Genomic DNA, 24,996 nt, shown 5'->3' on the forward strand with positions numbered 1-24,996 from the left:
CATTCCGAATCACATACTACAACTCATGCTAGGAACATCCACTCCCGATGTCGGTTGCCTTATGCATGCAAATTATACACAATACATGATCAAATAGACTGTCAAATAAAAGACGCTACCCGAGGACCACAACCAAACGAGGAGCAAGAAATAAGGCCAAATCAATCATTATAGGGCTATATGTGTTGGATTAATGTCTAAGTCCATAACTATAATTGGTAAGACTTGACCCGACCCGGCATGGTCCATTTGGGTTGCATGGCATCATGCATTTGGATAGACTATAATGAGAGAAATAACACTTAAGATTGGTTAATATATTATAAGTTCTAATATATATTAATAAGGTTATTTAATTAGTATTGATCAAGAATTAATTTGGAATTAATTAAGTGATCAAAAGGAGACTAATTAAATATATGGGTTGATTGTGTAAATCATTCATTCTTATATATGTGGGCTTGTGATCCAAGATTTCTTATGTTGGACTAAGTCCATGGGGTGACCCATGGATACTCCATGGAGGTTAAAATCCATGGAGCATAAGGAATGGGTAAAGTTATGAGTTACATGGTGTAACCCTAATAGCCACCATATAAAAGAATCCCATGGCTCAAGAAATCGTGCACTAATGTGTGAGTGTGAGGGCTAGACGATTTCAAGGAGTGTTCAAGTTTCTCTCAAGTTATTCCAAGTGTATTTGGTGTTGTGTGAACCATTTGAGGTGTCACACTTGGGGCACTAGGCACTCAAGCTTCATGAAGACATTCTACATCAAAGAGGTATGTATTCTATCTTGTTATATTTATTATTTTGTATGCTAGATTAGGATAATACCTTGGATGTTCATAATTGTATGTATAATAGAGAAAACATAGATCCAAGGTATTTAGGGTTGCATGTACACTTAGGAGTGTTAGAATGCTCATAACCCAACAGTGGTATCAGAGCCTAGGCTTGTTTTCTTGTTATACTTGCAAAAGTAGCTGAAAAATCGAGTTGGATGCATATATTCGATTGTTTTGGCTGGAATTGGACTAGGAACATTACCCTAAGATGTTTTTGGACTTATAAACTTGTTTTTGATGTGGTAATGTTCATGCTAATCCAATTTCTAAGATAATTGTCATAATTTCAAGATTTGTATTAGTTTGTATGTTCATGCTAATTTCTTGAAGATTGATGATTTGAATTATCTTGTTCTTATGAGGTTCTTAGATTAATAGAAAAGTTGTGTGAAATAGTTGTTTTCAATCCATTTTAATCTAAGAGTTGATTCCAAAGTGTGTTTTTGTAACTTGTCCTCAAGTTATATGAAAAGTCACATTTAAGAATCATAAAACTCATAAAAGTTGGCAAAGGTTACAAAATGAAGAGTCTAGTTCTAATTAAATGGTATTATGACTCCATAACTTGTCCTCAAGTTATGGAGGTTCAAGAGTCTCTTCATTAAATTAAAAAAAAAGTGTAACCTTAATTAGTTCCGTAAGTTACAATAAAAAAAAGTTATTTTTTTTATTAATTAGTTTAAACTCTTCCATAACTTGTCCTCAAGTTATGGAACTTGAAGAGTTTTTTTTTTTTTAATTAAAACTACTTTAAACTCATAAGTTATGGAATTAATTAGTTTTGAATAGTTTCAAAACTTGTCCTCAAGTTTTGGAATTTGAAAAGTTTTCACTTATGAATACTTTAATTCCAAGTTAGCCCTTAGAATTTTAAAAGTTAAAATTCAACCCTTATACTTTATAATATTATAAGTTAATAATATTTATATATATATATGTATAAGAGTAAAGTCAGTCTTACCGTTAGTAGGTCTCATTCACGAAGCCGGTCTATAAGGGGGGTATAAGGTTACTGCCTATAAAATGGCAGTTTAATGGGTGTCCACTCTCACCCACCGCTTCCTTGACTGGTGGAGGGTCGTTAGCCGAACGGGTAGCACAAGGACTATAATTCTCCTTTCATTAAAAGTATTAATGATAAATACTAAGTAACTAAACTCTTATTAATACCCAATCTTAGTTACTTAGGAAAATGTGAATTTGGTGCTAACCCATGAAATTACACTTTGCACTTTGCTTAAGTCGTTAGTGGAGCGTGTGTGGTTAACCGGCACACTAACCTGGACTTAACAAGGTAGGCAAAGGGTAACTTAATATTTATCATAGTATCGGTGGAGCGTGTGTGGTTAACCGACACACTGATTAAGGGGTCAATATTAAGGGTACCAAGTATATTTGCATGGTTATTCACACCTTGTTTTGTGATCCTCGGCATCCCAGTCACAAAACCTGAAGGGCACACTCGAGATTGAAACATGCCTTTGAACAGTTCAATGAATCTCAAAGATCTAGGACTTTCAAATCCAATTAAAACCTAATAAATTATTTCGTTTTTCATGGTGGAAATTGGTGAATCGTCATTCACCTACCTTCAAATATTTTATAGCTTGGATTACGGCATCCCTCTTCTAAGTTATAAAATAGTTTGTTGGGTCCTAGCCTTAATATTTCATATTGGGTGTCATATTAAGGACTTTAAATCAACTATCTTGAATATCTCGCAAAAAGATGTCTGGTCTAGACATTTATGATCTTCCCAAATCTCTTGAAACAAGCTTTCCTAAATGAAGATGATGTCCCAAACTTTCATACTTGACAATTGTTACTCCAAAACATGCTACACGCATATTCATAAAAACAATACTTTACATTGATAATTTGATTACATAAGACTGGATACAAACCGACTAAGTTTTGGTATATTACATAACTACCCAGGATATTTAAGCTTTTATACATACGTAAACCCAAGTACAAAAGTAATAGTATAAACTATTCTAAATCTTCCAGCAGTATATGACTATACTGGATTCTTATTACCTGCAATTGTTAAACACTGAGAGGGGTAAGCGGTGACGCTTAGTGAGTTCAATAATAGATACAATATAACGTTATGCCATATATATACTTCAATATGGCAGAAGCAAAGAGGAACAAGAAACAACAAAGGCATATGTGAATCATGTGACAAACTTTCCATATCAATCAATGATTTGATTCAAAGATATACGATCAATGAGACATGACAATTTCTATACTTGATATACATCAATAAAGCTTCGGCCCAAATGGCACAGAAGACATACACTTTCTGATTTAAACATTTTGGTAGATCTCAGGTTGAAAGCCTTGTCTAACCTTCTGCCAATACCATAGAATAGAAGTCATTCTCTTAGGAGACATGCTCTACATGGCCAGAGGCTACATACCAGTACCACCGTGAATCTAAGTCCTTTCACTGATCACATGTTCAAAGGTATAGTTTTGCTATCATAAATAGCGGAAATAATATCAATGGAAAAGCACATAGCACATATAACACATAACATACAATTGTTCCTATATATTGAACTCACTGTGAATTAATCGGGGGTTAAAATAGTAATTTGTGCAGCATTTCGTTATAATAAATAGCTTTCTTCGTTGAAAACCGGGAGCTTTATTGAAAACTGGGCCCTGCGAGGGTTGGGCTTCAAACCGAAAAGATAAATTTCTCGGGTTTCTCGGGCACTTCGGGGCGTGTTTCGGGTGTTGGAAATGATTACGGGGCTTCGGGGGAAGTCGAAATAGTGAAAATATGAGTTTAGGGGTGAAAAATGCCAAATTTCTAAATCTAGCCGGGAGATCTCGCAACTACTATTTATAGGGGTGAGCCTTGGATCCGAAGCAATGAGAAGCAATCACATGGCTCGCATGCGAGGCCCTAGGTGGCTCGCTTCGCAGGTCGACACGAGGGAGGGGGCAGGTGGCGGTCTCGGATTGGTCCAACGCTTCGGACACAGAACGGCTCACAGGGGAGAGCGATGAGGCTCGCATCGGACACCTCCACGACTTGAACATGCGGCATGCTCGGAGCGAGGTGACGAGGCCGATCTTATCCATGCGAAAATTCTCAGAAATTATGCCTCGAACTTCTAAAATCCATAACTTTCACATACGGGCTCTTTTTTTGACGTTCTTTATATGCACGTGTAGGAGATAATATATTCTACAACTTTTGTTTAGACTTCATCGGCTAATTTTGACTTTATTTTTTAATATTATTATTTTTAACAGATCGGGACAGGAAAATCCGTTAAAAATTCATAACTTCTTCATCCGATGTTCGTTTTCGTCAGTTTTTTCACCGTTGTACTACTATTGACGAGACCTTCGATTCTCGTTTAGGTTGTGTCGGCTAAAAATCACTCGATCTAAAATTCGAGTTTTTAGCTGTCTACTGCTAAGCTGAAACTTAGAAAAATCATAGCTTCCTCATACAAAGTCAGATTTGGGCGTTCTTTTTATGAAAATTCTCGGTTTAAAAAATACTACGACTTTCATTTAGATTACTAAGGCTAAAAAGTAGTTTATCAAAAACTCACTTTTTACGTCATTCGGCGTCGTGCCGGTTTTGTCGCGGATCTTCGATTGGTCATAACTTCTTCGTTATAACTCGGATTTGGATGAGGTTTTCGCCTAAATGTTTCTAACAAGATTCTTTACAAATTTCAATAATAAAATTTTACTTATTTCAAATTTTATATTTTCGTTAAATTTCAATATTTGCCTTTTGTTCGGAATCTCGTAAGACTTCCAAAACATTCTGGATGATTCTAAACATAGTTTTACTTCATTTCTAGTAAAAACTATCCGTTAGAACTCAATACTCATAATTATATAATATTTCATAATATTATTCACTTTTACATAACACGATAACTGAACGTGTATGTTACAATAAATCAACCATAATAGCAAGTAAATCGAAGCTCAACGAAAGTCTCTCAATCACCTTAGTTTAAATCGTCTTTTGTGTTTCTTTCTTTTAGTTTTAATATTTTCCTTAATTGTTGATAGTTAGTTAGTTTAGTTAATTAAGTTTCTAGTCTTGCAAAACTAGAGAAAACCCTTTTCTGAATTAAATAGTAATTTAGTTAGTTAGTAGATAAGAATTAGCTAATCGTCTCGTTCCCTGTGTTCAATACTTGTCTATTGTGCTATAATATTCTCGACAAGGTACAATGCCTTAGGTAATAATTAGTTACATTAGTAGGATTAATTAGTGCATAATTATTGATGCATCAATAATCCACCTCCGATCCCTAACGACAAGAGCTAGCAGTAGGATTCTCCTTCCCAAAGGATTCTAGAGCTCCATAAGCCTTGAGCTCCTGGTGAGCCCCCAACTATCCTACTACAATATCAGTCTGAAAAAAGCCCTGACACGACCATCCAAGAGTTCCAAAATCCCCTCCTTGACCAAACCAAGGATCACAGGAATCCTCTCCAAAATACCACGACTAATCTCCAACGAGATGAACTCCCGCATCTACTCATCGATCGGCTCAGTACCTACACTTGAGCCTGAACCCGAACCCGAACCTCCTTCCTGAGTGCTCAACACCATTCTAAAAAACAACCATGCAAATGATCAGAACATACTCAAGAATCCTCAGCTCACATGCTTCCTAGATTCTCCAAGACTCTCCCCGATTTGAGTATGGATCTTGTGCTTTCAGAAGTACGGGCCCAATACTACCTTCCACACCTATCTATACTTTCCTCAAGAATCATTCCAAATCCTCTAAGTCACCTTCTGAAACCGATACTCCAAATACTCGCTAAACAGCACCATCAAGCCCACTGAAGTACTTCCTAGGCTTAGGTTTCCGACCTCACCCTGCCATCAGCTACTGAAGAACTCCCATATTGTCAGTTACCCACCTCATTAATACAATCACATGCAACAAAGCTTAGATAATCCTTCAAGTAAAATACTCATCCCTACAATGGTCAGACTCAAACAAGAGCTGCGTAATAGGGTCAAATCCGTCACTCTGAGATTATCCAACCTTTGTCACATGTGACTTGACATATTCACTTAATAGCTAACTCACATCACTTAAGAGTTCCACAAAGCACAAAGAAAGCATCATTCATGCAGTAGCACTCTAATCCATAAAATAACCAAAGAACATTCCGAATCACATACTACAACTCATGCTAGGAACATCCACTCCCGATGTCGGTTGCCTTATGTATGCAAATTATACACAATACATGATCAAATAGACTGTCAAATAAAAGACGCTACCCGAGGACCACAACCAAACGAGGAGCAAGAAATAAGGCCAAATCAATCATTCTAGGGCTATATGTGTTGGATTAATGTCTAAGTCCATAACTATAATTGGTAAGACTTGACCCGACCCGGCATGGTCCATTTGGGTTGCATGGCATCATGCATTTGGATAGACTATAATGAGAGAAATAACACTTAAGATTGGTTAATATATTATAAGTTCTAATATATATTAATAAGGTTATTTAATTAGTATTGATCAAGAATTAATTTGGAATTAATTAAGTGATCAAAAGGAGACTAATTAAATATATGGGTTGATTGTGTAAATCATTCATTCTTATATATGTGGGCTTGTGATCCAAGATTTCTTATGTTGGACTAAGTCCATGGGGTGACCCATGGATACTCCATGGAGGTTAAAATCCATGGAGCATAAGGAATGGGTAAAGTTATGAGTTACATGGTGTAACCCTAATAGCCACCATATAAAAGAATCCCATGGCTCAAGAAATCGTGCACTAATGTGTGAGTGTGAGGGCTAGACGATTTCAAGGAGTGTTCAAGTTTCTCTCAAGTTATTCCAAGTGTATTTGGTGTTGTGTGAACCATTTGAGGTGTCACACTTGGGGCACTAGGCACTTAAGCTTCATGAAGACATTCTACATCAAAGAGGTATGTATTCTATCTTGTTATATTTATTATTTTGTATGCTAGATTAGGATAATACCTTGGATATTCATAATTGTATGTATAATAGAGAAAACATAGATCCAAGGTATTTAGGGTTGCATGTACACTTAGGAGTGTTAGAATGCTCATAACCCAACAGTGGTATCAGAGCCTAGGCTTGTTTTCTTGTTATACTTGCAAAAGTAGCTGAAAAATCGAGTCGGATGCATATATTCGATTGTTTTGGCTGGAATTGGACTAGGAACATTACCCTAAGATGTTTTTGGACTTATAAACTTGTTTTTGATGTGGTAATGTTCATGCTAATCCAATTTCTAAGATAATTGTCATAATTTCAAGATTTGTATTAGTTTGTATGTTCATGCTAATTTCTTGAAGATTGATGATTTGAATTATCTTGTTCTTATGAGGTTCTTAGATTAATAGAAAAGTTGTGTGAAATAGTTGTTTTCAATCCATATTAATCTAAGAGTTGATTCCAAAGTGTGTTTTTGTAACTTGTCCTCAAGTTATATGAAAAGTCACATTTAAGAATCATAAAACTCATAAAAGTTGGCAAATGTTACAAAATGAAGAGTCTAGTTCTAATTAAATGGTTTTATGACTCCATAACTTGTCCTCAAGTTATGGAGGTTCAAGAGTCTCTTCATTAAATTAAAAAAAAAGTGTAACCTTAATTAGTTCCATAAGTTACAATAAAAAAAAAGTTATTTTTTTTATTAATTAGTTTAAAGTCTTCCATAACTTGTCCTCAAGTTATGGAACTTGAAGAGTTTTTTTTTTTTTTTTAATTAAAACTACTTTAAACTCATAAGTTATGGAATTAATTAGTTTTGAATAGTTTCAAAACTTGCCCTCAAGTTTTGGAATTTGAAAAGTTTTCACTTATGAATACTTTAATTCCAAGTTAGCCCTTAGAATTTTAAAAGTTAAAATTCAACCCTTATACTTTATAATATTATAAGTTAATAATATTTATATATATGTATAAGAGTAAAGTTAGTCTTACCGTTACTAGGTCTCATTCACGAAGCCGGTCTATAAGGGGGGTATAAGGTTACTGCCTATAAAATGGCAGTTTAATGGGTGTCCACTCTCACCCACCGCTTCCTTGACTGGTGGAGGGCCGTTAGCCGAACGGGTAGGACAAGGACTATATTTCTCCTTTCATTAAAAGTATTAATGATAAATACTAAGTAACTAAACTCTTATTAATACCCAATCTTAGTTACTTAGGAAAATGTGAATTTGGTGCTAACCTATGAAATTACACTTTGCACTTTGCTTAAGTCGTTAGTGGAGCGTGTGTGGTTAACCGGCACACTAACCTGGACTTAACAAGGTAGGCAAAGGGTAACTTAATATTTATCATAGTATCGGTGGAGCGTGTGTGGTTAACCGGCACACTGATTAAGGGGTCAATATTAAGGGTACCAAGTATATTTGCATGGTTATTCACACCTTGTTTTGTGATCCTCGGCATCCCAGTCACAAAACCTGAAGGGCACACTCGAGATTGAAACATGCCTTTGAACAGTTCAATGAATCTCAAAGATCTAGGACTTTCAAATCCAATTAAAACCTAATAAATTATTTTGTTTTTCATGGTGGAAATTGGTGAATCGTCATTCACCTACCTTCAAATATTTTATAGCTTGGATTACGGCATCCCTCTTCTAAGTTATAAAATAGTTTGTTGGGTCCTAGCCTTAATATTTCATATTGGGTGTCATATTAAGGACTTTAAATCAACTATCTTGAATATCTCCCAAAAAGATGTCTGGTCTAGACATTTATGATCTTCCCAAATCTCTTGAAACAAGCTTTCCTAAATGAAGATGATGTCCCATGGATATCATACTTCTTTCACCTCCTCCAATTATTCTCCCTAACCCACAAGTTCCTAAAAAGTTTAAGGTCACTCAAGCCCTATTGGCAAGGCAAGGTCTAGGTGTGATCACATCTTGGAGATGTAGTCACATATTGACAAGCCGGGAGAGTTGGGTGTCAAAGTCTTGAGAAAGTTGGTGGCTCAACTACTTTCTAAGTCACATAGTGAGTTCTTTTAGGAATCCTATGAAACAGACTAAGACAAGACCCTTAATGATCTTATCTATTTGCTAAGATCAACTTCCTAAAACGCTATGGACATTGACAATGATGACATTGGATATCCAGTAAAGCTCTCTCTTCCCAATGGAAAGGGATCGGCCATAGTCAACTCGGTTGACCCAATGGTAAAGAGAGAGGCGAAGTCTGAGATAGTCCCATTATCAAGGGTCCATAGGTAACTATTGCCAAAGGAAGGGGCATTGGTTACGAAGCTGCCAAATTTACCTAAGGATGTTAAAGTCAATAAGTTTGGCTCTACTTTAGGTAAGTTTCTCTCCGATTCATGAAAATGATGGTGAGGAAACACTTTCACTAAGTAGATTTTAGCTAGATAGCAATTATGATATTTGCATTCTCAAAGTCGTTAGTGGAGCGTGTGTGGTTTACCGGCACACTAACATGGACTTGTGAGAAGTGGCAAAAGGTCTAAACAATTGAGACTATGATTACGGCATCCCTTATCATAGTTCTAAAATTGTTTAGACACACATGTGAGCTATCTAAGAGAGGTGTATGATTTTGATAAAGTTTTATCAAAACAATCTAGTATCAGAAATCTGAACTTTGGTAAGAAAGTCAGCTGATTTCTGAGTACATGTCAAAGCTAGTGGGAGCATAAGTGTTATGCTAATAATCATCATGTTAGTGGGAGCATGATAATTATGACAAAGGTTGCAAGTTAGCAATGTTAATTATAGAAAACAAAAGTTTCAATTCGTGAGGTTGCAGGGGTTGAAAAAGTTGTTTTGCTATAATTAAGGGAGAGGAAATTATACTTCATTTCAATTCTAAAAGCTTAGATTGAGATTTTAATCGTATTTAATCAAGGATATATATATGAATTTCATGTTGGAATGGCTCAACATAAGGAAATTCTATATATGGGTCCATTATTTGCGTTCTAAAATTCGATTATAATTACGGCATCCCTTTTCATAATCTGAATTTTGAGAACTTGGCAAATTGAAATGGAAATATTATAGCAAAAGACTGGTTTAGTCTTTATGTGAGACATCATGAATCGTGTCCCATATGCTTCGGATATAGGATCGATTACATGTGCTATATTCATCCTTTCTAAAATTTTCCAAATGCCTGGGGCATTATGAAGGGAAAAGGTCTAGAATTGGATATGACTAAAATGATTAAGCAATTCTCGAGGACAATCTAAGGTTTACCAAAGATTGGTTGCTCAAGGACAGTTGGAAGTATAATGTTAATTCTGGAAGGACCATATTGACATAATCTGTAAGGAGGCAACTCTTGTTCAGAAGTGATAGTCAAAATGGAATATGGAAATGTTTCAAAGTTAGAAATTATTCAATCTGTGTAAGATTAGGAAACTTAATGAAAGAAGGATGTTTCCAAGGAGCTGATCTCCTTTGGAATGCTCTGTAATGATTGTTGTCAAGTCTTTCTGACTTCGTGCATAATCATTAAGAGGATCAATGCATATAAGTTTAGAATCTAACAGATTTCAGTAAATGGCATGAATTTGGAATTCTTGCATTTGCAGTAAGGATTTGGGACTGTGAAAAGAGGATCATTGGAGTGATGTTCAATTGATCTATTTTACAAAGTAAAGATCATAGACAAACATAGTATGCATACTTGGTGTATGGCATGACTAGTGTTTAGAAAACATAGTGTACATGTTTGGAGCATGGGACAACTATTGTTTTAAATTCAAGTATAAAGTTGATAAAACCGAAACAATGAATAATGAGTAATCAGTATGGTGATAAATAAAAGTGTTTATTTATATTCATAGGGTTTGATACCATATTTGATTCATTTATTCTTGTGTTTCACTTTGCATGTTTTGACTTCCAGAATAACTAAGTCGCTCTTCCTGAATGATTAAGTTATTCAAACCATCCACAGTCGGTCATATGTTGGAAGTAGATATGAATCAAGACTGTCATGGGTAGGTTTGTAGAGGTCCAAGTTGGTGGACAAAGTGGTGCTACAACACTCATGAGTGCTCATAAGTTCTAAGTATTGGATTCAACCCGCGCTCATTTGAATCATTTCATGGATTTTATCACGAGTGATCATGAGACGATAATATCTTATATTCTTCAAACCTAGAGATATGAGTTGTTACTATGAGTTGGTTATACATTGATTGCACGAAAACGCATTGGTAACTCGATGTTATAAAACGTGCCTTTGTGTATGATTCAACAAGTAGTAGAACAAGCCATATGAGTCGAAGTTTATCCATTCCTTTTACCTTCGGGATAAAAGCGATATCTGTGGGCCCCTCGATGATTTAAAGATGATACATGTGAGTGCTTGGCCAAGCCAGGACTGATTTGATTTGTTCAATCAGTCAGTCATCATGAATCGGAAATCGGGAAACAACAAATGGACAGAGAGAATGATTGATAATCCATGTCTCAGTCCATATGATATCTAGAAGGGAGGAATATATGATCCCTTATCTAATGGACAAGTCATTGACAAGATCAGAGTTCAGTTAACACGTCAGAGTTCGACAGAAGCTTTTCAGAGCTACGATTGCTGATCGGTTCCTGAAGTCACACGCAATAATAGTTTTAGACTTATCCAAGTGGGAGACTGTTGGATTAATGTCTAAGTCCATAACTATAATTGGTAAGACTTGACCCGACCCGGACTGGTCCATTTGGGTTGCATGGCATCATGCATTTGGATAGACTATAATGAGAGAAATAACACTTAAGGTTGGTTAATATATTATAAGTTCTAATATATTAATAAGGTTATTTAATTAGTATTGATCAAGAATTAATTTGGAATTAATTAAGTGATTCAAAGGAGACTAATTAAATATATGGGTTGATTGTGTAAATCATTCATTCTTATATATGTGGGCTTGTGATCCAAGATTTCTTATGTTGGACTAAGTCCATGGGGTGACCCATGGATACTCCATGGAGGTTAAAATCCATGGAGCATAAGGAATGGGTAAAGTTATGAGTTACATGGTGTAACCCTAATAACCACCATATAAAAGAATCCCATGGCTCAAGAAATCGTGCACTAATGTGTGAGTGTGAGGGCTAGACGATTTCAAGGAGTGTTCAAGTTTCTCTCAAGTTATTCCAAGTGTATTTGGTGTTGTGTGAACCATTTGAGGTGTCACACTTGGGGCACTAGGCACTCAAGCTTCATGAAGACATTCTACATCAAAGAGGTATGTATTCTATCTTGTTATATTTATTATTTTGTATGCTAGATTAGGATAATACCTTGGATGTTCATAATTGTATGTATAATAGAGAAAATATAGATCCAAGGTATTTAGGGTTGCATGTACACTTAGGAGTGTTAGAATGCTCATAACCCAACAATATGATCCTAACCGTATACAATTTCTAAAGTATACACTTAGCAATCCCTGATACCAATACATATTCCCAATCTAGCATCACATGCTTCCTACGCTACAAGGTATCACATATCATGCCAATATATCATGAAATTCCTAAATTATCCCTAGCCTTATCCATTGGCCCGGTACTCTGGAGCGCTTAAGCGACAGATTTGAAAGGAGTGGCCCAGATTCATTCCCTCATTCTCAACCTTTTATTTCTCAAATGAACACTCCCTTATATATATATATATATATATATATATATATATAAAGAGAGAGAGAGAGAGAGAGGGAGAGGTAGGTTCCGTTGAGATTAAAAATAAAATAGAGATCTTGAGTTGCAACCTCAGCCACGTATTTCACATCTGCCGCTCTAACCCTCCGGCGTACCGGCGTGGCAGGCCTGGTATAATCATAAATGAATATACAATGCCTCCCGTTCCTTTCTCCTCCGCCACCATCCCCACCACCATAACCGCCACCGCCACCACCATTACCACCACCTCTGACACAAGCCGACCCCACCACTGTCACCTCCGTTACTTATACCACCGCTACCTCTGTCACCACCGCCTCTTCTGCCACCAACTGTCATAATCATTTCTGATTACTCAATCTGTGAACAGACATATATGTATAATCATTTATGATTAGGAATATATGTATAAACATGTATAATCCTATATTATTATACCTCTCTACCATATAATCATTTATGATTAGGCATACCTCGTTGCTGCCGGTATGCTGGAGCATTAGAGCGGTAAATGAGAAATATGTGGCTGAGGTTGAATCTCAAGATCTCTACTTTTTTTTAATATCAAGTGAATCGTCCCCTATATATATATATATATATATATATATATATATATATATATATATATATATATATATATATATATATATATTGTATATATATATATATATATGTATATATGTATGTATGTATGTATATATATATATATATATATAGGGATAAGTTTAATAGAGAACCATTATTAATCAAGGAACCAAAGAACCAATCTAAAGCGATCAAATGAGGTGTAACATCCCAAAAATTGTAACATAAAATTTTCATTTTAATTCAACCATAAAACACTACTTAGTAATACCAATCATTCAAAAGTATAATAATATAAAAACAATTATCAGAGTACAAATCCCAAAATCACTGAGTGCGGAAAAACATGGAGTGTTGCGGTGTAATCAGTCCGGGCCCTTCCCCTTCGAACTGGAAGTACTTGAAACATAACTGAAAACTGTAAGCACAAAGCTTATCGAGTTCCCAAAAATACCACATACCATACACACATACTGCCAAGCATATATGGGTGCTCGCCTACCCATTTGGTCTATTTCAACCGGATACTATCGAGCATATATGCGTGCTTACAACCCCCTTCGGTCTATTTCAACCGGATACTATCAAGCTTATCTGGGTGCTTTCAATCCCCTTCGGTCTGTTTCAACCGGATACTATCAAGCATATTTGGGTGCTTGTAATCCCCTTCAGTCTGTTTTAACCGGATACCGGGTCTATTTCACCCCTACCACTACCACATAATATCATAATCAAATAACCACAAAAACATCAATAAACACTGACATACCAGAAAATTATCACAAAGACAATCATCTTACTATAAACATCAACTAGTGGGCCGACATTGGTGCCTTCAACCCACAGATACAGTGAAGGTAACTCACCTCTATCTATCAAATATCTCTGATAAAAGCTCGGACTGCGGATCCGAAAAAATCCCGCTCTAACATCATCAATAATACCATATTAAAAATTGGTCCATAACCCATAGCTGCGATCCAAGTCCGATTGTCTAACACTCAGGGTAGAAGTCCATTTCAACCTTTTCTCACTTAGTCCAACATCCGAGGTCCAAACCATTTGCATCAAAAAGCCCAATATGGTTCAACTTCCTAATTGGGCCCAAAACCCATTATGGGCCTAATCCAAGGAGACTCAATTCCCTAAAAGATACCACAAGCTCCCAATGGGCCCAAACACAAGAAGGCCCATAGACAGAAAACTAGGGCCCAACAAGGCCTAAAACCACATCTTACGTTGTGACCAGTCCTTGGTCACGTCGTGAGAGTTCACTCGATCAGATTCCACTCATCCCGACTCAACCCAACCAATTCAGTCATGAAATGCCACTGAGTTGGCCTCACAATGTAAGCGGCCTATCCTTACGTCGTGAGCCCCAACCAACTCTCCACAATCGGTACATAAACGCTTCTCACGTCATGAGACCTTATGTCTCACACCATGAGAACAGTCTGAGGCTAAAAATCCAACTTTTTAAGTCCTTAATCCATTAAGACTTCAACCCTAATTCTTTCAAAAGCTAACAAGGACTCCAAAGGCCAATAAAAATGATTACATGATGGACATGCATGCCCCATGCATGTCCTAAACCCATTTTAGGTCAAAATGACAAGAAATAGCCCCAAACTCAAACAAGATCCATGAAGTATAACCACACTTCAGATCTACAAGACTAAATCATAGAGAATGACTCATTGATCCATAAATTTTCCAACTTAATGGATCCCAAGCATGCAATCCAACATAAACATGCAAAAAGGAGCTTATAACTTAGATCTATCAATTTGAGCTCATAAAGATTGTATCATGGACACTTACGTTGGTCCAAAATGTGCACAAGATGATGATAATGATGATGATGATGATGCCTCCTTGCTGAACCAACACTCTAGAACCTCCTCTTATTCTTCTTCTTCTTCTAGCCACCAAAGCACTAAAATGGATCCAAAATCACAAAGATGGATTACAGGTAGGGTTTTCCGAGTTAGGGGAAGGTGGAGGCTGAGAAATGAACCCTAAAACCGAGTTAAGGGGGCTTAAATACATGGGAAACCCTAAAACTTCATGGGCTTCGGCTGTAGCGATCCTCACATCGTGAGCTCTTATTGATCACATTGTGCGCTCAATCCGAGATAGAATCTTCGTGCATCCCTCCTCATGTCGTGAGCCTCCATGCCTCACGTCGTGAGGACCCCTTTTTCTCCAAAAATCATACATTTTAACCCTATGAAACCATAATTCGTTTCATCCAAAAAAACAGATGTTACATGAGGGCTTCCTTGTCTGTTCTTGTTTGTTTGGGGCTTGGAGGTCTGAGTCACGGCCCAAAGACCTTGTAGGATCATTTTAGTCAAGGGTAAGCGTGAGTGTTGTTAGTCGATAGATAAGCAAGGTTGTCGAAGCCAAGTATGAGTGTGGCCTAGTTTGGTATGTGGCCAGTTGGTTCTTGTCGCAATGATGCACTTATGTGCGGGATTAGCCTGATGGTGTTTGGCCGAGGAGGTTTAGAGCCAATCAAATCTATAGGTTTTCATTTATTTTGGTTGATGTGAGGGGTAAGGCCGCCATGACATGGTGGCGGGGCTGTTCGCGACTATTTTGTCGTATTCTACGCCACGACATGGCGGTTAGCTGAGTTCACTCTTCTTGACTTTTTGGCTGTTTGACCCAGTTTGACACAAGGGGGTATTTTGGGTATTTTGGATTATGTTTGAGAATTGGTCTTTTGATGGTTAGGTGTCGGTTAGAGCTGAGATTTGGAGTCGGGGCCTCATAAGCTATTGTTCAGATATAGAAGTGAGTTTCCTCACTGCGTTTAGTGAGTCGAAGGCACCAATGTCGGCCCATGGTTTATTATGTTAGGATGCTAGATGTATGCATGACACTGGCATGTGTATGTGTTGGTATGTATACCGAGCGGGGCTCGATGTCGGGGCGAGGCCCGATTACTGTATTGTATGTTATTATCTTTTTGATTATTGCATGTGTTAGTATGATTATATGTTTATATGTTTCTATGTGTATTGGGTGGGGTCCGATGTCAGGTGGGGCCTGGTGATTGACAGATCTGTAAACCGAGCGGGGCTCGAGGCAGGGTGGGACTTGATGCCGGGTGGGGCCCGATGAAGGGCGGGGGCCCAGTATGTGCTTATTATGTATGGTATGTGGTATTTTGAGGAAGTCATTAAGCTTTGTGCTTACAGTTTTCAGTTTATGTTTCAGGTACTTCTGGTTTGAAAGGGAAGAGCTCGGGATGATTGTAGAGAACACACCAACTTATTTCGCATTTTGTGACTTACTCTGATATTTTATGATGTATTAAAACATTTGGTTCCACTTTGGTTTCATGATGATGTTTTGGATTAAATTTTATTCATTTAAAAATGAAATTTTTAGTCTTAAATTTTAGGACGTTACACTTAAGGAGGTAATGTTTAGACCTTTTGGAAGGAGGCAATTACTGTTATGAGATCTAAACCTTTGAATTGTGTTGTGGGCCGAAGCGTAGACCAGGAAAAGTCATAGGCCGAGTTCTTGCATGAAATATGGATTTTTTTTCGAGAAGTTTTTAGTCCAAGATATTTAGATAGTATTGTAAAGCTCTTCAATAACTTTCCATATATATATATATATATATATATATAAAGATCGTTGAAATCGCATTTGAAACGAATAAGTTATGATCGTTTGAAGTTAGGAAGGTTTTAGGCTTAGTCCAGTATGTTGGGCGTAAATTGAGTACGCTGGGCATACGTAATCAGTGCCCAAACCCTATTTTTTTTGTTTGATCCCTATTTAAGCTCCTTAACTTCCCCAAACCCATTCCATTCTCAGCCTCCACCTCTCTAACACCCTCCCTTGAAACCCTAACCTTAGTTTGAGCCTTGCGAGAAAAAAGAAGGTCCTTTTTAGTGCTTTGGAGTGTTCTTGGTGCACCTTCGAGAAGAAGGAACTCATTGAAGAAGCGTTAATTGCATTGAAGCTTATAAATCTGGACCTTTTTCACCTTGATCTTTTTTTTGGAGGTATAAAGCTTGAATCCTGATGATGCATTCGTTAGATCCAGCTAGTTTTGGATATTATGAACTTTTGGTCACTTTAGTACATAAGGTTTAGATCTTAAAAGTTTGTGACCTTGTTATGGATAAAGTTGGAAACTTTATCCTTCTAAACATCATTTTGATTCAGATATAAACGTTGGAAACTTGGACCTAATGGATTAAGCTGAAAAAGATGCACTTTTGGATCCCTTTGAGACTTAACGACTAGATCTTGTTTGTTGGGACCATTCCAATGGATAATGTTGGAAACTTTATCCATTATAAAGCTATTAGTAACCACAAAAATGTGATATTGGTCCTTCTATCCCTTCCATGCAAGAGCTGTGATGTCTTAACAGATTAATAAGTTAGGGTTTTAGCTTTTGGACCTTCCCTAGCCATAGAAAGTCATAAAGGTGGAAAATTTATGACTTAAGACAATGTTTTGAAGCTAGATCTGAGTTTGGGTGAAAATTCCTTAGGGACTAAGTGCTTAATGAAGGAGTGGAATCAAGCTGCGTATGCTGGGGGTACTCACCTGCCTTGGACTTTGACTTTTGTTGACTTCCGTTGACTTTTTGACCAAGTTTGACCTTAGGTCAAACTTGAGGATTTTGGGCTATTGATTAAAATTATATCTGGTTCTGGTGTTAGTGGATTCACAAGAGCAAGCAGTGCAGTAAGGAGCATATCGTAGTGTTTCAAGGTTCTTTGACTCAGGTGAGTTTCGCCTCACTGTAACCGTGGGTCGAAGGCACTAATGTAGGCCCACTAGTTTTGATTATATTTAGTAGAAGGATGTCATAGGGACTGTATATAGTCATGTAGGATAGACTGAGGACTCTTGATCTAGGCTCTTTTACCTTGTTCCTTGTTTGGTTGTGGTTCCAGAGTAGGATCACATGTCCGAGTGTCTATCTCACTTCTGAGTATATACGGTTGTGCATTACTTAGATTGTTGGTATTTAGTACGTTGATATACTATAATGATCTGTTAGATCTGCATCACGGTATATAAAATGTTATTATGCGGTAGTGATCTGTAGATCTGTATGTTTACATGTACTTGTTGGTTATCATCTAGTGGAGTGCCCTAGGGACTGTATGTGGTCATGTAGGATAGCCTGAGAACTATTGATCTAGGCTTTATTGCATGTTTCTTGTCTTGTTGTGGCTCCAGAGTAGGATCATCTGTTCGACATATGGTATTAATGGGTTGAGGTGATCCTGCTTTATATTGTAGGCCAAGATACACAGTGCGAGCTGGCTGTAAGCCGTAGCCATGGAAGCTCTGGAAGAGCGTTTGGGTTGAGGCAGTAGGCCAACAAACCCTGGGTATTCCATCCCGATGGCTGAGTGGACCCGATGCATGTTTGTATGTTTATCGTATGGGGTATTTTAGGGGAAACTCACTAAGCTTTGTGCTTACCCAATTGTTTATTGTTTCAGGTATCATTGGTCGTCATGGGAAGGCGAAGACGTGACTGTACACATTCATCAACAACAATGAAGATTTCACGCTTTAATATTACTCTAATTTTCAATAAATATATTTGGAATAAACAGTTTTCTTCAAAATTGATTTATAAATGGGAAGCTCTACTTAAATAAAAATAAATTTTTTTGTTGTGAAAATTGGACGTTACAGTTAATTAATAGAGGAAAAAAATTGAAATTTTTGGTATAATTATTTTTATAGATAAAAATAATCTTAAATATTGAAAAAAACAACAAAACATAGTGGTTTTTTTTAAAAAAAAATATTTTTTATATATCAACATAGATCTCTATGGACAGAGAACGAAAAATCGTGAACAAATGTATATTCGGTTTTTTTTCTAATAAAAGACGTGGCTTAAAAAAATTTAACGAAAAAAAGAAGTGAATTTTTTTTGGTAAAGATGTGAGTTTTATGATATAATCCGGTGTATATACGTCAAATGTATAAGTATACATCCATTTCGTTAACCGTTAATCGCTTTAAATTTCGATGATCACGATTGGTTTATTGGTTATTATATATATATATATATATATATATATATATATATATATATATATATATATATATATATATATATATATAGAGAGAGAGAGAGAGAGAGAGAGAGAGAGTTAGGTTCAAATGTGTATTGACATCTATTGTGTGGACGTGTGGATAATGCTATTCTGTGAGAATTACAAAGAAAATATGTTGTTTGATAATATGAATACGTTCAATCTTATATAATTATTTTAATTATTAAGCATTTTCACTAATTAAATCGTCTATAAGGTTATTATATACTTTTTTTTTAATTATTCTCATTCTGTCAGAATGTTATCAGGATGTTTATTGAGTCGTATTCTGTAAGAATTAAAATAAATAAAAAAACGATGAATGAGAACAAAAATGAATTAGAATTGGTGAGAATCCATTAAAATAACAATAGTTCTGTGAGATTGAACGTATTCACATTACTAAACAAAATATTCTCTTAGTAATTTTCATAAAATAGCATTATCCACACGTCCACACAATAGTTGTCAATCTACATTATAACCTAGCCCTATATATATATATATATATATATATATATATATATATATATATATATATATATATATATATATATATATATATATATATATATATATATATATATAGGTGAGTTCAATTGAGAAAATAAAAAAGGTTGAGAATGGGGGAATCATTCTCAGCCACTCATTTAATCTAAGCATAAAAAGACATGGTGACAAACTTGTAAATATGTTAATAACCTTCAATCTCAAATACGTAACTATAGAGAATTCGATAACAGTTCGTTCATCATCAAAATTTCTCCTCCAACCTTCAACAATCATCCAGTGTTAATCAATCATCGATATTCGTGGCTGGGAGGTTCGCCGTTCAAGACAGATTCGCAACCCAAATTCATCAAATTCATCAATTTCATCGATTTCTTGTTGAATACTCCGAATGTTCGTAGCTTGCAAGCATTTGTTAAAGTTCATAACGAATTTGGAACTGGAATTTCCCAGATTCGCAAACGAAATCAGTTGGAATCGGAATTTCTTCGTTGTTCATGAAATTGGAATCGAAGTTCTGGACTCGCAGTCACAGTCGACATTGAAGGACTCAGAATCGGTACTCACAGGTTCCCAATCGGATTTTCGGAAATCAAAATCAAAATGAGAAATCGATCAGACATATGATGTCGCATCTGAAGTCGAAATCGGAAGTAATGATGATTTTGGAATTGATAACTTGATGTTTTTAACATTTTTAAAATAGTTAACTTGTATGCACTCCAACTGTTTGATGAAATGCATAAACTAAATTACCACGTTATATTCACATATGAATATGTTTTCTCACCTGAATCAGTATATGATTATTAAAAAGACAAAACAAATATGCAATTCTGTATGTTATTCATATGTGAATAACATATAAAAGTTATATATATTTGTCAAAATACCTTCTAATATTCATAAGTGAATATATTCACAAGTGAATATACCTTGTAATATTCATATGTGAATATACTGTGTAATATTCATAAGTGAATATATCATCTAATATTCACAAGTGAATATACTATGTAATATTCACATGTGATATACCATGTAATACTATGTAATATTCACATATGAAATATCATTTAATATTCATAAGTGAATATACCATCTAATATTCACAAATAAATATACTATGTTGATATTCACAAGTGAATACATCGTCCAATATTTAAATATGAATATACTATGTTTATTATATGTTATATTCATATATGAATGATACTTAAATTGTAAAAAAAATAAATCATACTTTTTATTCATAAGTGAATAACGAATGTACTGTAATAAAACCTGATGCATTTTTATTCACTTATGAATAACGATAGCTGAAAATATAAAAAAAAAATATTTTATCTTAAAACTATATCAATATGGATGTCTATTTGTAGAGAATAAAAAATCATGAATTTTGGTATATTTAAAATCATTTTTTGATAAAAAATAGCTTCTAAAAATTAAAAAAAACGAAAAAAACTATGTTTTTGTATATATTAAGGTAATGATTAGCATAGTTTAAGGAAATATGTTTTGTTGGAAAACACATGTCTATTCATTTCCCATTTCCGCTGGTACGACGGAGACTTTTGCGGCAAAAATAAATGAGTGACTGAGAATGATTCCCTCATTCTCAACTTTTTTTTTTCTCAATTGAACCCTCCCATATATATATATATATATATATATATATATATATATATATATATATATATATATATATATATATATATATATATATATAATTTTATTTTATAGAAAAGGAGAAAGAGCCAAGTGTATCGAAGCAATAAAAGCTGTCACCGAACAACAGGTGTTCACTTGGACTTGAAAACTAACTTGAGTAAATGGTGTTGGACTTATTCTTCATGTCACTTATTTTTCCTTTGTTCACAACGAATAAGTTATGCCACTTCTAGTTTGTCGCTTGCATTAAATGCTAAAATTTAAGAATACTATGATTGTCAAGCATTTTTTTTTCTTTGCTGGAAATGTTAGAAAACTGAGGTAATACCATTTCAGACTTTATTATTAAAATGTAGTAAATTACATATGGTCCGATTTTTTTAGGGCTTAATATATATATATATATATATATATATATATATATATATATATATATATATATATATATATATATATATATATATATATATATATATATATATTTTTATTGTTTTTTATTTATTTAGAAGACTATTAATGTCAAATTAGTCTTGTCTTAGAGATTGACATTCTCGAATCAATCTTTAACGTCATACCAACCGCTAAATTGTTAAAATTTCCTATCAACATATATGAAAAATCCATAAAGAAAAAAAACGAATTAAAATGATGACTGCATATGACTTTAGTCATCGTGTTTAATACACTGAATATTTGTACATTAATAACTATTGACATTGATATGCTTCTGTGCCAAGTCTGTGTCGTGTATATATAAATACGTACTTGGTGTATATCTCCTTAAACAGGACCACTGAATCCACATTTCACCTCTATATATATGCAATAACTCTCTCTCTCTCTCTCTCTCTCATGTTGGGAGTATGTTGGATCACAATTGATTATTGCGGCATTCTCTCTTTCCCTTTCCCTTTCTCTTTCTCTTTCTATTCCTCTTCCTCTTCCTCTTCCTTGTAATTCATAAACTTTTGTATTGTGTTCCTGTTTGTTCCCTTGCTTGCTCCTTGTTAGTTAGGGGTACCATTTAATATATTTGCCGGAAAAAAAATATAATTGTTAAAGAGATAGAAGAAATGAGGGTACAATCCAAGAAGTTCAGAGGTGTCAGGCAAAGACAATGGGGATCATGGGTTTCGGAGATCCGCCACCCACTCCTGTAAGTTTCAACAACCAACTACAAAAAAAGATTTTATTTATATTTATTTGTTAAATAAGTTTATCTAATATTAAATCAAAATAACAAAATCTAAAATGGTGTTCACTTTTCAAGATGAGGGAGTTTGATAAATTAACAGGCATAAAATTGTGCCCATAAAACACAGATGAACGTGTAATAGAAGTCTTGAATAATGATGTACGACTTTGATGAACCTTGTACAATGTTACAAAAAAAGATTTTTCTAATTTTAAATTGTTTATAGTTATTACTGCATGTGCACATCTTACAAAAACGATTTATATATACCGCATGTTGTACAATGTAGGAAGCGAAGGATTTGGCTTGGTACATTTGATACGGCAGAGGCAGCCGCAAGAGCCTACGATCAAGCAGCTATCTTGATGAACGGTCAGAAGGCAAAAACAAATTTTCCGGTGACCACCAAAACCCCACCGGAAGGGACCCACAACTCACCGTTGGAAATTCCAGCAGACACCCTTGCTGCTAAGCTACGTAAATGCTGCAAAGACCCAGCACCATCGCTCACCTGTCTACGTCTCGACAGTGACAACTCTCACATCGGCGTGTGGCAGAAACGCGCAGGTAAAGGGTCCAGCTCTGGCTGGGTGATGAAGGTTGAGCTCGGTGGCAAGAGAAAAGAGAGGGAGGACGAAGAAGAAACGACATCACAAACTACATCATGCGAATCTTTCTCTCCAACAGTGGTGGAAGACGGTGGTCCCGGTGGAGGGGGTAATGGAAACATAGACGAAGAAAATAGGGTTGCAATGCAGATGATAGAGGAATTGCTTAACTGCAACTAGATAGACGTGGGGTACAGAGATTATATATAAATATGATTCGATAAATAGTTGTTTAAATAATGTTCTCGGATATACATATGATCTATATATAAATTACAATAATAAATAGTAGGTTATATGTATATTAAACTAGGGGTGAGCAATCATAAAGGGTAACCGTTTTTTAAATCTAAGCTCGGAACTGGTTTTGAAATTGGAACCGAGGTTTGACCGAAACATTTTCATGAAACTAAACACCGCATATAATGGGTGGGATAGCTATCAAAAGATATAAATTTTGTCTATATAGGATTAATTTTCCCCTTAAATTTGTAAAGAAGCAAAACAAATATCTATAGATGTTGTAGAAGATAAAAAAGAGAACCCAAAAAAAAAAAACAAAAATCAAGAAAATAAAGAAGAGTAAAGTTTGATTTTGTTGCATTTTCCCCTTAAAATCCATCAATTCTTTGGTCAAAATTACATCTTTGGTCCCTTTAATTTTTTTTGCATTCTGATCGTCCCTATAGTTTGATTTTGTTGCATTTTTCGTTCTTTACATACATAAAGTTACCGAATAAACGTGCAATTTTGGTCAAAATTGTCTGTACGAAAAACACAACAAAATCAAACCACAAGGATGATCTGAGTGCAAGAAAAAAAATTAAGGACCAAACATATAATTTTTACCAAACCATAGGGACGATTTCAGTAATTTACTCAATAAAGAAATACACACGGTTTCAAAACCTTCTATCGATGCCCTTTCCGCTCACCGTCACTGCCTGCCACATGCAGTTTATGGTTTCACCCTTTCAAGCTCTTTTTAGTAGGATTCTGCATCTTATCATTCCCCTCGCACTAGCCAACTTGCATTGGTAGATCTCCTTCCTTTATTGATTCTCGATGTGCTTATCTTTAAGATTTCACTTCAAAACTCCAGCTTTTCTCCTATGGCGTACCCTTGAGGTAATGTACCAATAATTTTAAGCTATTAAAAAAAATGAAAAAGCAACGCAATATGCCACAATCATTGTTTTACATACAACATATTGTATATCTTACTAGACTAGCTAATGTGTTATATCAATTAGAGGAAATGACTTGCAAGGTAATTACCTTTTCGTTTTGTTCACGTTTAGGTAACTTTATTTTTTTTTGTACAATTCGATCATTTAACTTGTTAATTGTGTTTATATATTACCTTTGTCACCTGCTATAGGAGATGACAATAGTAATATGTGAACACATTTAACAAGTTAAATGGACAATTGTGTACAAAAAAAGAAAGTTGTTTAAATGTGAACAATTTTTTTTACAAATTTCTTAAATTTTTTTATAATTTCTTACAACATTTTTATGATATTTTTTCCTATAGGTTTTTCTAGTACAATATTTTAAATCTTTGTCTATAATTTTTTTTTTAAACTTTTTTTTTTCTTTCATATAATTTTAATACAAGTGCTTAAAAACCAAATATTTTATAAATGTTTTAAAATTTTCTTACAAGTATTTAACTTGTTTCTTTTACATTTTCATAAAAAAAATTATAATCTTCATACATTTATTTCTAAATTTTCTTTTACAACATTTTTAAAATATTTCACAGA

The 24,996-nt window shown here is 35.0% G+C and overlaps 1 protein-coding gene across 1 annotated transcript; it reads left to right on the plus strand.

Annotated features, from left to right (window-relative positions):
- The first annotated feature begins 22,289 nt into the window (after positions 1-22,289).
- LOC145115488 (ethylene-responsive transcription factor SHINE 2-like) lies at positions 22,290-23,452 on the plus strand. Its single transcript, XM_079051780.1, has 2 exons — positions 22,290-22,580; positions 22,909-23,452. Exons 1-2 carry the CDS (start codon positions 22,498-22,500, stop codon positions 23,405-23,407), a joined length of 582 nt encoding a protein of 193 aa, XP_078907906.1. The 5' UTR covers positions 22,290-22,497; the 3' UTR covers positions 23,408-23,452.
- The last annotated feature ends 1,544 nt before the right edge of the window (positions 23,453-24,996 follow it).

This window comes from Lactuca virosa, chromosome 5, assembly GCF_052849685.1.
Source record: "Lactuca virosa cultivar CGN04683 chromosome 5, Lactuca_virosa_CGN04683_v6, whole genome shotgun sequence".
Lineage (NCBI taxonomy): Eukaryota > Viridiplantae > Streptophyta > Magnoliopsida > Asterales > Asteraceae > Lactuca > Lactuca virosa.

What these genes read in the sequence shown, in the direction of transcription:
- LOC145115488 (XM_079051780.1), top strand. Translation starts at nt 22,498, where the DNA reads ATGAGGGTACAATCCAAGAAGTTCAGAGGTGTCAGGCAAAGACAATGG. An exon ending in GAGATCCGCCACCCACTCCT is followed by an intron (nt 22,581 to 22,908) that starts GTAAGTTTCAAC and finishes TGTACAATGTAG; the next exon opens with GAAGCGAAGGATTTGGCTTG.